Source organism: Chaetodon trifascialis, chromosome 21 (genome assembly GCF_039877785.1).
Source record: "Chaetodon trifascialis isolate fChaTrf1 chromosome 21, fChaTrf1.hap1, whole genome shotgun sequence".
Lineage (NCBI taxonomy): Eukaryota > Metazoa > Chordata > Actinopteri > Chaetodontiformes > Chaetodontidae > Chaetodon > Chaetodon trifascialis.
In genome coordinates this window covers 15,097,939-15,114,623 of record NC_092076.1, presented here as the reverse complement: position 1 = coordinate 15,114,623, position 16,685 = coordinate 15,097,939, and the positions used below count along the sequence as shown (strand labels likewise).

General features: G+C 45.6%; 1 protein-coding gene across 2 annotated transcripts in view; it reads left to right on the top strand.

The window, feature by feature from the left end:
- Positions 1-16,685, top strand: part of gas7b (growth arrest-specific 7b) — a 49,864-nt gene continuing 33,179 nt past the window's right edge. Inside the window, exon 1 of one of the 2 annotated variants that reach the window (XM_070991219.1) lies at positions 1-454. In XM_070991219.1, coding sequence (XP_070847320.1) covers positions 275-454 — 180 coding nt within the window. In that variant the 5' untranslated portion in view covers positions 1-274. The remainder of the gene's footprint in view (positions 455-16,685) is intronic. The other variant, XM_070991220.1, reaches the window with a different exon arrangement.

Below are 16,685 nucleotides of genomic sequence, written 5' to 3'. Positions count from 1 at the left end.
CCTACTGTGTCTAGCTTGACGCTGGTCTTGCAGCCTCTCACGGTGCATACAGGCTGGCAGGCGGGCTGGAGGAGCAGAGCGGAGAGGGGCGTCCTGACAGCAGGAGGAGGAGAACCTGTTCACCAACTTCACCCAAGTTTCACTCCGCTTCTGTCCTCTGCGAGCCGTGACCGAGACCAGCTCCAAACTCCTACTGGAAAAAAAAGTCACTTAATTCAAAAGTTTGATTTTTTTCTCCGAGGAGCGGGCGACCCTCACCGCCGCCTGGCTGACGATGTCTGGATCCTACTGCAAAAGTTTGTACCCTTTCAGCGGAGAGCAGCACCAGCAGGGACTGAGCTTCGAGGCCGGGGACATTATTAAAGTGGTCCAGGCTCTGCCCGGAGGCTGGTGGGAGGGAGAGAGGGATGGAGAAAGGGGATGGTTCCCCTCGAGTTATGTCCAGGTCCTGGAGGTAAGACTCAGTGGCTGAACACACATTTCTTACTGCTCCTCTGCGCTCCATCAAACCTTAATTGCATCTTAATTGGAGGTGATTTTGCTTCAGTGACTTTGACTTTTTGATGGTTTTGTTGTTAATGAAAAGCACATTTTCTTTTTAAAAAAGTGTATTTTCTACTCTCTCTTTCTCTCTCTCTCTCTCTCTCTCTCTCTCTCTCTCTCTCTCTCTCACACACACACACACATTGACATGAGTGGAGGGTTCAGACCAGACACACACACACACACACACACACACACACACACACACACACACACACACACACACACACACACACACACACTTGAGAATAAAGACAGCATTGACAGATGCACTAATGAATCGTTTTCCCGTGCTGTGCTTATCAGATTAACTCTAACCCTCCCAGCAGTCAGCTCCCTGCTGCCTGAGGCTGCACACTTCCTCATTCCACACACATTCCAGTCAAATGCTCAGGTCTCCTGTCTGTGGACATGCTCCTCGACCCCTCCCTTCCCCACCCAGCCTCCCTCTCTGGCTCCTCTGCTCACTTCACACTGTTGCAACTCAGAAAAGATCTCCCCCTTCCCTCCTTTTCAAATGGATTTCTTTTACATTTGGCTGTGCCGTGGAGACGGTTGGAGTTGGTGGCAGTGTCAGCGACACCACCCAGTAAGCTGACAGTTTCTTCTAATCAGCTTGTATCCAAGAGGGACAGGCTTGGCGCCAGAGTTCTCAGCTATGGCACCAGTGCTGCCGTTTTTGTCACGTCTTCCCCTCTGAATGTGAGAAGATATAAACAGTAACATGATTTGTGACCCGGCTGCGCCACAGCTCTGCCTCCTGCTGATTTAGATGCTGTAGGATCACGTAAACCTGTGGCAGCAGACGCTTGGAGCGCAACATCTCTTATCTTTTCTGAGACTGGTTTGAGGAATGGAGCTGCTGGGTGGGGCAGAGGTAGAGGGGTGGGGAAGGGGGCAGAGAGGCTGTTCTTGTAGGCCGGGTTTCATCAAGCATGGTGTTGAGGTGGGGAGTAAGATGCTGACGTTTTAGAGCTTGAACTCTGACCTGTCTGTGGTGAAGTGAGCTCATGAAGTAGAGGTAAACCATTTGGCCAATATCATATTTCAGATTTTTATTGGCCTGTATGTCGGCCAAAGGTAAGAAGAAATGACTGTAAAGAATGGATGCACTCTGTTGGAGGAGGTTGGAGGCTGCAGCAGAGGGCGTTAAACTGACCTTTGTTATGGGTCAAGCTGCTCTTTCCAAGGTCAGACTTTTTCAGATTATTGAGACAAACATCAATAATCAGACGTGAGGGAGAAAGTCTGGGATCTAAAAACACTGAGCTCTCAGCTGGGCGTTCACACGTTTTAGAAAACACTGATTCAGAGTTAGATACGGCCTCAGCCCTTAAGCTAGGCTAAATGAAGCAACAACAACATGCTTATCAGATGCTGGCGTGACTTGTCACAGACTCAGTTTCATGTGAGCCCACACTGAGGGAAGCTCTGTGGTCTGCAGGATGTTTGTGGTGCTGTGGATTCAGATCGCCCTTCTTGCCACAAACCCACCTTTCCTGTCACTCTCCTCTGCTCTCTGCCCTTGAATGGAACTAAAAATAACCAGAAAAGATGAGTGAATGGGAGACAGAGGTGAAGTGGGGAGAGGGCCGCGGTGACTCACTGATGAGTTTTGTTGATTAGGTGTCGCTCCGTCGCCTTACCTGCTCTGCCAGACAGCTCCATCTCTATTGAGACGCTAACTGAGACAAGTTTCCCCTCATATGCACCTAAGCTGCTCTGAGGAAGTCACAGTTTGGGTGTTAGTCCTGGACTGATTGTCCTGTAGTCTGCCTGTTTCCCCTCTATTTCCAGTCTTTGTGCTAAGCTAAGCGGCTGTTGCCTTTAGCCTTAACAGACAAAGTGGATTTGACCTCATCATCTTTAGATCAGGAAATGGTGTTGAAATAAAAATGATTTCAAATGACAGTTCTGGCTTTTCTTACGCAAGTGAGGCAAGTAAAGTGAGAGCTCTGCAGCAGAAAGCTACTGTGAGGTAAAAGAACCTTGAGTTAAGATCATTTGTCACACTGCTTTATGAGACTTGAACTGAGAAGAAAATGAATTTAAATATAAGGAAGAAAAGCTGCCTAAACGCCCTGCAGCTCCTCCCTGTGTATCTGTCAACATAGATACGCTCACTGTGATATGTGTTATGGTTTGGTCGAATTTGCCTGTTGGTATCAGTTTCAGTAACGCATCCTGAAACTGGAGGCTTCCCCCAGCTTGCCTTGAATGTGTCATCTGTAGGTTGTTCCAGTGGAGGGTGTAGGAAGGTGCAGAACGACCGATGGTGAAACAAAAATTCACTAATTCCTCATTCTAGTCATTTATGCAAACCCAGAGGGGCCGTGTAAGGAAATTGCCGTCACTTCTTCAGGCTGTTGCGCGGTTGCGTCATTTTCGTTATTGTAAATGATCAGAAATTCAGGCAGCTGTGCATTAATCACCTAGATGGGGATTTCTATAATTGGCACAGAGAACAATGCAGCTCTGATCTGGCTCTGCTGTCATCTTCAGCATCGTGGCTTTGTTCTACAAACGGCTCCATTCTTCCAAACGTAATGAATCATTCAGAACCTGTTGCTCCCTGGTGCATCGTTTCTGAGGCTGGCGCTTGTGATTTCTGCCAATGGATCCTCCGCAAATCCTCCGCGCTGGACCTTAGCTTTCGAAGGAAGGCATGACAACAGTCTTCTTAACAACAGAAAGTTCCCAAGTCTTCCCCCAACAGTCTTACTTGATCTGGTGTTAGCGTTAGCCTTTGATGGCTGTTGCTCAGTCAGTTCTACAACTCTTTAATGCTATGATTTAGCAGGTACCATTATCCAATCGCCAAGTTACTTAGATTCATCTAAAAGGAAATGTCCAGTGTACTACATTGCGGCTCTTTTTGAGCACTTCTGAGCATCATTTCATCGGCGTCGACATCGCTATAACATTAAGAGAGAAGCAGTCAGACAATCACACAGGTTGTAAACAAGCTAACAGTCTCAGATGCAACCGAAGTGTTGGTGATAATCTGTCATTGCGCAGGAATTCTTAGCACGCTGTGGTGGACTTTAACTTAATCAGCGGTATCAGTCGTCTCCTCTCAATCTCAGACAGAAAGCCGATGAGAGTATTTAAAAACATGTTGAAATATTCCTAAGTTTTACATGTGATCTGTGCTCTATGAAAGGTTCTCTCATCCACTCCAGGAGAACGCTGTATTTGTGGGGTAAGTATGACTCGCACCACCAGATGATCTTGAGTCATAATGTCAGTGAGTCAAGTCAGTGTCTGCCTCATTACCGCTCGCTGCTCGCCTAATGAAGAGGAAATGAGAAGAAAGCACCGAGAACAAAAGGCGGTTAAAGCGGTAGCTGAGAGCCACCAACGATGACCAGCGAGTTTCTGCCTGATGACGCCGCGATGTCACCCGCGGAGGGTCTCGTCCGTAACAGACTCGAATGCTTTGATGTGTGGAGCTTTTATCAGCCGGTGAATTGGACTGATTCATTCATTCATTCATGCAATCAACCGGCGAGCCCGAGCAGAACTGTGAGCCTCCCTGTGGCGTTCGGAGCTGCCGTTTCCAGACAGATGTTTAAACGCTGTGGAGCTCTTGGTGACAAAGTCTGGCTCTGTGCTATTGCTTTTCTGCTCCATCAGTCCATGGACTCATGTCTTATTTCTGTGCTCCGTCTCTTTTCTTTACTGGGTGGGTACCTCAGTGTTCGCCCACGTCAGAGAGGATATTTGCTCACCTTATGAGCTTTTCCTGACAGCAGGATGTCTCTAGTACTCATGAAATTTTGGGACCAGGCCGGGCTCGGTCTAGGGAACAGTTCATTCCACTTCGGTATTTCCACCATTCTACAGTTTCTATTTTTTAGCAACAGCTATAAAACAAATAGGAATTTGATTCCAAACCTTGGAGGACGGTTTGCCAGGCCAATAAATAAGCGAAGATTTATGTGATAGGGAGGGCTGATGTCTTTGAATGCAGCAGCAGAGACTGCCACCTGGTTGCTGCTTTTCACTGCATCAACATTGGCAGGTTCCTCAAAGCTTCTGGCATTATCCAGTAATTAGAGTCTGTATCCTGCACTGTGTGATTTAATCCAAACTATATATCAGGACTGCATTAGCTGCTAAAGATAAATGCTTGTCTGGAAGATATTAAGGTTTTTCTATGGAGGACCAGTCCTGCCAGGAAAAACACAAAAGAATAATAAAAATACAGTAAGTCAAAATCCAGATTATTTTTTTTATTTTTTTATTCGAAATGTGACAAGCTAACTGAGGGTTCTGACTTAAGAGTCAGAGTTATGAGATACTAATTCATAAGGCTAACTGAATCAGAAGTGACCATTTAATATGGCCAAAGCAGGACAGTCAGTCTGCATTGATCTCTAAAGGATGATTCCCCGGCTGTATGACAACTTCCCCCTCAGTTCATTGAATCCCCGCAGCCATCTGAAGGCAGCAGGACATGTGATCATAAATCTGCAGCCTCTGATGTGAGCCGTGCCGCGTCAGAGCGCAGTGCGTAGTGTTTACCTTGATTGAATCACATGCAGACGACACCGGGATGCTGCAGAACCACCACACACACCTCAACACACACGGGACTGGTCTATTATAACTCTGTCTTGCTGTGCATGAAGGCGGCGCTGGATTACCAGAGCTCATTCGTCCTGTGCGTCACTGTCTCCTTTCCAACTTCTTCAGCTTTATTCTTGAAATACATAACGATGCAGATGCTTCTTGGTCACCCTTTACAAAATTATATGACAGTTTGCAACATGAGAGTAGAATTAAGACTGAAAAAGCATGATGTGATCATTTAAATGTGAGTTAATTGTAATTTAAGACGCCTTTGAGTACTTATTTCTATTGTCATTGGACTCATTAACTGTCAGGAAAACAGATTTTTCAGTGTTCTGTGATATTAAACACAGGATTTCTGGGTAATGGACTGCTGGCTTGACAAAACAAGCACCTCCATATAAACATGCTGTTCATATGAAAGTTCAAGGCACCAAGCCGTGTTAGGGGCCCACAGTAAAATCCAGTTTAAATCACTGAACTGGGAACACACTGGGTTATAGCCTTTAACAACTGGTCAGAGGGCAGTTACACACTCTTGTTGCTCTAAGGCTGCATATCAACATGGGCAGTTAACATGTAATAGAAGCCCTGCAGCTGGACCCCCTCCCCCCCGGACAAGTTCATATGGATGAAATATGTTGAGTGCAGGTTGCCACATATTATGCAATCAAGTGCAGCTTTTTCCTTCCACTTGAAGAGGCCAGCAATTTGAAGTCAATTTAAAGATGATGTAATGTTGATTCTCCCTAAATTTTAATATTGGCCTCACGTTATTATGATAGCATCATGTATTGTTTCTCTCCAGTGTGAATTACCTTGTGCCATGATGTCTCTTGTAGTCAGGGGAACTACTGTAAGCAATTTGCAATGAGCTGTAAATTATGGAGAACCACTTTGTCTCCCTAATGCCTCTCCTGATAGAGTGTCAGCTGTGTTTATTATGAAACTGTAGAGTGGAGAGCGAATTGGCAGGGCAGGAGGGGTCGGGGGGCTTCTAGCAGAGGTTTGGATGGTGATATAGCCTGGCATAATCCCTGTCATGGAATGCCGGGGGTCAGACCACTGTTGTCGAGCCTCCACTGCACAGCCAGGTGCTTCCCCTGCACGCAGGAAAACTAACAGCACCCCTCCTGTGGTGACATCATACCGAAATACAGTCATTTCTTGTCGTGGAACGTCCTGCTGTCGAGTGGTGAAATATGAGCTGAATGACTGTGAAGCGCCCACTGTGGCTCCCCTGAAAGCACCTTGTTAACCACAGACTGTTGTTTGTTGTGACATTCAAGGAGACGTTTGAGTTTTTCACACATCTTCTCGCAGAGCTGTCATGAAGGACCGTGTCGATATAGTGCCTTGTTACATAGCAAAGGAGAAATGCTTTAAAAAGGCCGGTGTTATGTGGCAGCAAGTCAATTTAGGAGGCTTTTAAAGTAAGCATGATTAATGTAATAAGGCAAATTTGTTACCAGATTAAGGTTATGGATTCAGAGACAGGAAAGCTGTCATCTCTTTGGTCCTAGTGTCTTAGCTATTTTGAATTGTAGCTGGAAAAACATTTGCTCAGTTTAAGAGTAATTACAGTTATTTTCATCTTGGGCCTCATTTCTCCAGTTTTGTGCATACCAATGGAATTTGGCCCAAAACTGGTGAAATACTCCTCTGGGATGTTCTGTCAATGTCAATTTTCTGGGATCACTGACCTGAAGTATGCTTCAGAGGGGCAAAGGGAAACTCAAAATTGATGGACCAGGCCTGTTCAGATCTGCTCAGATGTATATTCAGCTCTGTTGAGAGAGTAGACCTTCAGTGGCAGCACACAGTGTGGGTTAGAGTATTTACCAGTACAGTGGCTCTGAGCTAATTATCATGGCTGCTAATTTGGGAGAACACCCACATGGAAGCCTGGCTTCAGTAGAGCTGGTGAGAGTATATCAAGTGTTTGCCATCTTTGACACATGATTTGATTTTTAGTTTGCGGGCATGTCCAGAAATCATGAGGTCATGTCAGAATAGGAGGCTTCTGTGAGGCAGCTAGGCTGTTCAAATACAGCTGCTCGTGTGCTTGATAGCTGGTGTTTGGGAGACAGATGTAATGTTTGGTTGAGGATCAGGGACATGCTTGAAACAAATTTGTGTTGCCCAACCACGTCTAAAGGTATCAGTGGTGTTCCGTATGGTCACACCCGAAGACGGGTTGAAAAGCATTCCGCCGCAAAGAGGGATGGGTCTTAAAGAATCAGACTAACAGGGACAGGGATGGTCCATCATGGTGTTTCTTGGTTGTACAATTCTTTAAAACATACTGACACCTGAAGGGTAAGAACAGACATCCAGTGATACAGGAACCCCATTCCATTTCTTGTATCCATGACCACAGTTGACGGGTGACGTGTATAATGATAAATTAAGGACCTCCCCTTCCTTCTTCCGCCATGACAGTCCAATACAACTCTCACGTTACTGCCGAGCTTTTCTGCCTTTCGATCTGACGCTCCATTTCATCTATTTTACAAAGACCCTGCAACACTTTGGGTGGCAACTCTGCTCCCAATCTGAAGGCAGCAACCCACCACTTCCTGGCAGAGTACCACGGCCCCAGACTCAGTTAGGCTGATTCTCATTTCAGCTGCTTCACACCCAGCTGTTAACTGCTGCAGTGCACCCTGAAGGCCACACGCCCCATCATCAGCGTTAAACTGGATACTCCTGTGAGATCTTAATCTACGGCAAACGTGAGTCAGAATATTCCATGCATTAAAGCATCTGATTCATAACTTACAACAAGCTTGGTGACTTGAGAGGAAAGGGGTCCGTATGGGACGTTTGGAGGGGGAACTCCAGATCAGGTGGTGAAGTCTGTATCAGTGGAACCACAGAAGTCAACCAGTTGATATTTCACAACAGTATATACACAGTCTTAACCACTGGCATGCATACTCAAGAATTATGCTGCATCTGTTTCAAAGAGGTTTATGTTTTGGGGGAGGACAGTGTGCATAAAGCTTAACGCTGAACTGACTCACGTGGTTACAACTGGGACGTCTGGGGTTGCAAAACTTTGCTTTTAGTGAAGCAGGCGAGCTTTGATAAGTCTTTGTGGCGCGGTGCTGCAATGGCTGTTGACTCGTCACAGTGACAAATGGTTTCTGTGCAGTGCTCAGTGAGTCTAGTACTTGGGTGGAAAGCAGAACAGCGGATTGACATTCTGCCATATCTGATGCCAAGAACATAAGCAGGCCCGAGCAGATAAGATCTGCACACTGTCTTCGTCGTTTGTATGGCTGAATTAGAGGCTTGGAGGGTGGACAGTGAGATGAACAAGGCTCGAGAAATGGGATGTAACAAAACAGGCTTTGTTGGCTGGTCTGACCGTGCTTGCCTGCACATGCTCACTCGGACAACTCATGAAACCAGGGCAGTGAGGAGGCACTGGTGACAGTTTGCGTAGTGTGCAGTATGTATATATGACCGAGTGCATGCTTAAGCACGCATGTGCATCCCTCCTCTTCTCTGAGTGTCTGAAGTGTGTCTACATCTGGGAAAGTAGCTTCGCTTCAGGCTCCCACATCTGCCCAAACCAAAACAATGTCTCCCAAATAAAGATACGGTCCACAGCCCCCATCGCCCTCTTTCCTTCTCCCTGTCTCCCTCCGTCTCCCTCCAAGGACTGTTTCATTCTTTCACTCCTCCTCCATTCACTCCAGCTCACTCTTGCCATGTCTTGACACATTCTTCTCTCTAGGTCTAGTAGTTAGCGGCTAAGCGTACGTGTGAGAAATTTCTCCCCGGCTGCATTTCTCACATGAGGTCTAAACGCCCACTGAGTGATCCCATAGGGCCCTCGACTCAGCTCCAGACCTCCTGGGAAAGAGGTTACAGTTTCCACCGGGGACTACTGATAATAAGTCCCATCTACAGAGATGCAGTCACACTGCTGAAATAGCGATTTGACCGTCGCAAGTCAACAAAATACCTCTCCACTTTCTTCACAGCATCATAATTCAGTCCAATCAGGGCACACAGACATCATACATATACTCAGAGCTACTCACTCCTGTCAGCAAGAGCAGTTTATGTCCAGTTAGATGTTCATAAATGCACTTAGAGATCAAATGGAATATCTCCGTATATCGTCTGGTCATTGCTCTTCATCACATGTAGGCTGTTTCTTCAGCATCAAAACTGTTCCAGGTGATTTCCGTCTGCACATCCATCGTTACATTGCACTTCTAGGAACTTGTTGTAGCTAATGGAGCATCACAACAGCCATCTCACTCCACTCACAACATTGTAGTTCGTGGTTATGTCATCCAAACTGTGGTGGGACAAATGGAAATCAAGTAATTGGCTTTAGCTTTTTTGAAAAACAGCAAATTCGCATCATGAGTAGCTTGAACTTGCCCTTTTTTTGCTAGAAAAATGATCCAGTGATCCAATCATCCAGGCAAGTGTTGCATCCGTACATCAGCTCCTGTGTCACGCTGCTGATTGGGCAGCTGCCTCTCCGACGCAGACGCAGCTTCAGCGTTTGTGTGTGAACTTCCCAGCAACCCGGGCCGCGCAGATATGACAGTGTTGCCACAGAAAGGGAAGGTGGAGGTATTTATGAGGGAATAATAGGAAACAGACACTTCCCCCGTCTGTCACACCTCTGTTTCCATCCTCCTCTGACAGGGCGAGGTAGAGGAGGGGAAAAAAAAAACATCACAGTATGCATGCACTGTGCACCTCGCTACTATTTTAGTAGAAACTCCAGACTGGAGATGGCCCACGCTCTGCGTCTGCATCTCATCATGAAAGAGACTTTGTGTTTGTGGCTGTGCTCTTGCTTGTGGCTGTTTACAGTTCTGCTCCAGTATGTATACAGCTGGAATTTGTTTGGTTTCTCTTCAGGACGTGCATGCCTGTATACAGTATGAAATATCTTAATGGGGTAGCAAAGCAGACGACACATTTTCGCCAGGGCGGACTAATTGCGATGAAGTGAAGACGTTATTAGGTTCGCGCTGAGATCGTCTTGCAGGTGTCCCTCGGGCCTTGTTTGAAATTTTTCATCTTAGGTAATGATTAAAGCAGAATATGATCATGCAGTTATGTAGGCAGCTCACAGGTTGTTCATAAAGGGAGCAACATACCATCACTGGACCAGTTAAAATGTAAAAAATCTAATTTCTGTCATGACTTGGCTGAGACTGCGATGCTCCAGCCAGTCGCAGCTTGCTGTCTCTCCTGACTTGCATGATGGACACAGATGATCTGTATGATTTGCCAGGGACAGGCTTCACTCTTCCACCTGACAGCGTCAGCATCATCGCTCTGCGTTCTGCACGTACTCTGCGGATCACTGTCACAGAACGCAGAGAAGGCAAGAACATCGGGACAGGCTATCACAAGGCGTCCCAGGTGTTGCTTTGGTTCTCTTCTGCTATGCCAAACAGAAATATAGGACTGCTGCATGAGCAAGGTTTCATTTGTAACCACCTGTTCAGATGTAAAACTTGCTGTAGAAGTGCAGATTTAAGATTTAAGGGTTCAGATTTGTCTGAACAAGTTATGTATAAATTTGACTTTGTTTAAACTTGATTCTTTGAATTCTTTGACTTGTGCTCACCCGACGCCCCTTGTGTGTTGAGTCTGGTTTGATTCCACTCTCTCACATGATGTCAAATTAACTTATTATGCCTCTTAAAATGATGTGGTAAAACTTTGCCTTCAGGGTTGAATGTACGTTTGTAGCCCGCAGCTACAAATTCCCATTATCCAGTGTAATCCATTGGCTTCATAGTGACTGCAAAAATGTGTCAGAGCATCCATAGGAAGCATTCCTGTAGTATACTTCACTTCTCCACCAAAACTTGCAGATAAATTACTAAATATGTGCATCACTGCGAGCAGAGCTTCGGATCTAAGAGGAAGTGACAGTGTGGGATTTATTGGCAAAGCTTCCTCAGATGTTTTGACATATTCCCAGTCAGAATCCATTGTTACTGTCACGAATCCAAGTTTTTCATCAGTCTTTGACGCCGAAAACGTAGATCTAACCTGCGTATTCCTCCAGCTCGTATAAAACCCCACTGAATAAAGAGCGTTTTATACACGGCCCCTGGTGCTGCAGTCTAGGACTGTTTCCACATCGTTAACAGCTCACGGATCAGCTCGTGTTCATGTTCAGGAACCTCTCAATGTTTCCAGCTGGAAACTGGACAGCTGCTCTGAGAGACCTTGACCCCGGCAGACTCTCCTCTTTCCCAAATCCAGATGTTTCCACAGGGGTCACCTGAGGTCAAGTTCACACATAGCAGCAAGATACAATCCGTTTCACACCCACACTAGCAACTGCCCCATGCAAACCGCACTTGTACACACAAACACACACTCTGTCACAAGTCAGGAGGCGCTGAGTCACTCAGGCATGTGTGAGGACAGCTACTTTAGTCCTAATCCAGTCTGTTGAAACTGTGGAGCACGGAGGCCGCGCATTGGTCCTCCTCCACACAGCCAGCGAGTGGGTGACCGGCATTTCACAATCCATGTGATCTCAGACAGCGACAGTTGCATCTGATGACTCACCTTTTTCAGGACAATCCACGTCTGTGTCGTAACGCCACTAACCTGCTGAAAGCTGACGACTCAGGGTTTAGTCGTTGCTCAACGGTGGAAACTGCTTTGAGTCTTCTCAGCTAAAAATAATAGTGTCTCTGACGTCAGTGGAAGAATGGACTCGATGGGGTTGTTCTGTATCTTACGGCCAGCTGAGCTTGAGATTAATTCTGTTATCCTGTGGATTTATTTTAAATAGCATGCTAGTTAGTTGTAAATCCTTAAATCATGCCACAGTTTTTACTAGAAGTTAGATAATTCCCTGGGTTTGAACTTCCTTGAATGTCTGTAAGAGGGAAACGAGCCGAATCTTTAACTGCAGGTCTCAGCTGTGGCTGTTAAAATCCAGGTGAAGGGCCAACGACCAAGTTTACTACACTGTTATTCTGTGACCGACCTCAAAGCAAGGCTGGCTATTTATTTAAAAGCATTTTCCAAGGGAATTTAACAAATTATTCTTGGTTTTCCAGGCAGGGAGCCAGTGTCACTGAAATAGAGAGACCATGAGGTATTTTGTTTTCCATAATAAGAGATGCTGCCTGTGTTTGGGGATGTGTGGGAAATGCCTAGAATCTGAGAAAGAATCTGTTTATAATACCAAAACTATTTGGTTTCTTCTTTTTTAGCATCATAAACATTTCACGTTACAGTTGCTCTACAGCTACAGCGTTTTTGAAGCAGAGCTAACTTTGATTAAAGGAACCGACACAACCAAAACCACTGATTAGAACTCAGCGGTTAAATGTAAAATAACTGGAATCATGTTTTTGGCTCCTACGACATGTGAAGCTTTGCATTAAAGGGCTTTACACTTGAACTGTCTTAAATGTTAAGCACATAATCGTCGAGCCTGCAAATGATGTTTTGTGCCACTTGGAGGCAGAAGCTGTGAACACAACATTGGTATTATCACCTTGCAGCAAGCAATCGCCTATTTGCGCAGAGATAAGCCACAGAGAGCATTAGCATACACATCAGGGGATCAGCTCCACCATGTCCACTCGCAAGATTGTTTACTCAAAATAGTCCCCTTGTAGTGGCTGAACGACGCTCATTCTGCTGCTGAATTTCGTTTTCTGCAGGTTTGTCACTCCCAGCCTCACCTTTCACATTACACACAATCAGCTGATCCATTTGTAGTACAACAATATTGATTATCGCAGCTTTCTTTAGCTTTTTGTGTGGAAAAAAGCTCCTTTCCTTGTCCAGAAGCAGGCAAAATAATCATGAATATCACTGAAGTCATCTGGGTCAGCTGCCTTTTTACCTCAGGATGGTGTTAGCTGTCTGAGCTGTTCTGTGCTGAGTGTCTGATTGTTGCCGCTGCTCCTGTTTTTATCCGACTGCCCGCCAGATTTCTCGCTTTGGTACCACAAAGATTGATTGATTGCTTGATTGATTTTAGTCAGGCCAATACCATGTATGCATCAACAGTAAACATCAGTAACCAAAGAGTGAGTGCGGTGATGTTCCTCAAGATGCATCACATGAAAGACTCGTCCACCGACAGAAAAGTACACAGGCTAATTCAGCCTTCGCAAAAAGAGCGACAGGTTCGTGTTCTATTTAGTATCTGATGGTGACATTTTAATTAAAGCACATTTCACCGGCTCACAGTCTGTTGGTAAAAACAATATTACTCCAAGACTCTGTTATCTTATCTTCGTGTTTCTCAAATGACTGCTGTTATGACTAACGCAGGTTGAATTAAAAGTTCGCCTCTCAGAGCGGAGTGCAGACACGCTGGGAGCGTCTGCGGAGCCCACAGACAGCAGCAATGATTGTTGTGGTCGCTCCTCAGTCATCGCAGCCTGGGATGAGTCCTTGTGTTCTCTGCCAGGGGCCTTTCTGGCATGCTGTGAATGTGGAGCCAAAGGCAGTCTGGGGTTTAGAAGGTTAACCATCTGGAATGGTGCATTATTTAATGTTGCATATGCCGAGACAAGCTGGCTCTGAGATTCATCGCACTTCTCGCCACCAAGGTGCTCCAAATTCTCCCACTCGTGTTTGTTTTTTTGTGACGGGGCTGTCAAACCTTTGTCAGGGAGGAGGATTTAAACCCTTGTGGCTCAGAGCACTTTTCGCTCCTTCTTGAGACTCTGTGGATGTTTCAAGATACGGAACCATGTCAACAACCTGAAATGTCTTCGTGTCCAAGATTTCTGCGCATTATCAGCGTCCTTCCCACTCCCATCTGTCTTTGCCTGCTTGTGAGAACCATTTCTGCTTAGCCCTGAGAAAAACAATACTGTGGTATCATTTCGCTGATAACGAACATGTGACCAAACAACAGCGAGTCTGCAGGAAACCAACAGGAAAGTTACCAGGAAGCGCAGAGGAAGTGCGGCACATGCTAGCGCTGATCCTGGATCCTGAATCTGATGGATCTAAGACAGAAAAAAAAAACAACATTAGCTGGGATTAAAATGATGAAAACTGATTTATCTTGACTGAGCAGTGGTCCTGGATCAGTGATAGATGTGATGAGACACCCAGACCCAACTGTGTAGCTGTTAATTGAATTGTAAGGGCCTTAAGGTGGCCCCAGCACTATCATCACTTCCTGGCCCTCTGTGTTGACACCTGTATGTTTCCAGGTGGTTTTACACTGGTGCATATTCCTCACAAAATTTGTATTCGAGCTGGACAGACTAACAGGGAGTACATTCAACTGGCTACATATAAACCACATAAACTCCCTCACACACAGAGTAGGAGGAATGAGGGGTCAATAGGGGCCAGCAGCTCGTTTTTTTTTTTTGCTGCGGGCCCCCCCTTAGCAGATCAGTGTGCTTGCTCTGTGCTGTTTTCACTCAGTTCTGCACCAGAACAGTGAAAACAAATGGACTATGAGCCATGTTTTCTGACTTAGGAGCAACACGTGTGGAACAACTGAAAGGCGCCTTTTCCTCTGCGCAGTCATGTACTGCAGCGCTGCACTGCCTCTCTTCTGTAACTGTATCTGTGGTTTGGCCGCCTTATTGACTTTCTTCTCTCGTTTCTTTTTCGGTCCATAAACATGTGATCCTGTGTCGCTGACAGGTTGGGAATAGCTCTGATTTTCTTTCATGGCATGTTGGAGTTTATCCATTGTTACATCCAGGACTACTTTCCACTGCTGTTGGAAATGACGGGACTATTTAAGAAAATCTGCCTCTCAAAGGCACACGAAGGACAAATATAACAGTGACCACCAAGACCATCAAAGGGAAAACATTGCTGCAGTGCTGTCAGAGACTGTGTAATTACATGTAGTCATAAGTCACCCGGGGTTGACATGCATTCATACTCTCCCTCCTGTGAGACCAGAGGGCTCTGGGTTTCTTCCTCCAGCTCGGGCCCAGAGTGACTTCACTCTCTGAGGTGACGCAGCTTTTACCTCCAGGGCCAGTTTATGCTTGAATTAAATACTGCTCGATCACCGCTAAGAAGTGGGGGATGAGATGGTAAATATCTGTGAAGAAATGCTGCCTTAGAGCTGGTATTCACCATCCTCCCTCTGGTGTGTCTTATGATAATGAATGGCGTTCCTGTTTCCCCTCACCCACCCTGATCCGAGCACGTCTCCGCCGTGGCCTCCTAAGACTTTTCAGTCAGAGAAGAGAACTCACTCCTGTCAGATTCACTGATTATTGGTTTCCTGTTCTCGAACAGCCGAACTGACCCATCGCCCACTGATTAGTCCAGGATACAGCATATAGCTTGTCGATGACCACTGAACTGTCACTCACAGCATCAGCCATAGTTCGCAAGCTAATGAAGCTAACCTCAGCTCCACAAGTTGGCAAATAAGGTCTTCCCTTAGTGACATTTTAAGATTCCCAGCTTATTTGTCTTAAAATGATGCACATGTGCATTTGTTTGTGTCCAGCTGGCCCCACCCACACATTCCAGACTTTACATCGGGACTTATCTATGGTCTGGGAAAAACAGGAAAACATGGAACAATTATGGATGAACAATTGATATTACAAACAGTAATAACTGACCTTGTTTTGCAGTTTGATGTGTCGTGTTGAACAGTTTTAGAGATGTTTTATATTGGGGGTCTATGGGAAAATGCTTAAAAAGCTACATATTCTAGACAAAAACTCCACCAGTAGATGATGCATGTGCAAGATGCAAATAGAGGAACAGCATTGTTCTTGTATTGCAGTGTAGAGCTACTTAATTCTAGTATTGGTAAGTATGATGAGGAAAAATGGAAGATCAGGCTGTTCTTATGTGTTTAGCTGCTTACATAGATGGATATTAAAGACTGAAGTTAGATTTTTTTGTTTACTATTCATATTTTCACTGTATGTTTCAGTTTCAACGTGACATAACTGAAAGCTTTTCGAATGTGCTCAGTTACTGTAACGCTAAAACAGGCACCAGGCTTGGCCGGGGTGTGCTGGAGTGTAAACTCCACCGAACTAATAAAGAGCAGGATGCAGCTGCGAACATGAACTTACACTCTGATAGCATCCAGGACTGCTAGACACGGAGAAAATACTACACACAGTGAGCGTGCAAGTTGACAACACAGGGTTTTTTAACGTGACCTATAACCCAAAACATAACATAGTATCAAACTCTCCTCTTTTATTAGCGGACATGCTAACATTTGCAGCTAACATTGGAGCAGTTTAATCCATTCCTTACATGTTTACCCTCCAAACTCTTTAAGCGCCATGCACAGCACTTTAGCATGCAGAGAAAGCCAAACGCTTGGCAGGCCTTCCCTGCGTAGTTATGCTCGTAAAGCTGTGATTGGACAATCCCTGTTCAGAGATGGGGTGTAGCAAACGCTCATTTACAGTGCGCCTGTGATTGCTGCAAAGCTGAATCATATCTAGCCTGCAGAGACTGGATTGAGTTTCCTTGCAGTTACTAACACTAACCTCTTGTAGATGCCTTAATGAGTGGCCACGGACCCCTGTAACCAAACTGGAGCTGATATAGAATTTCATCCGGCTCTCCAA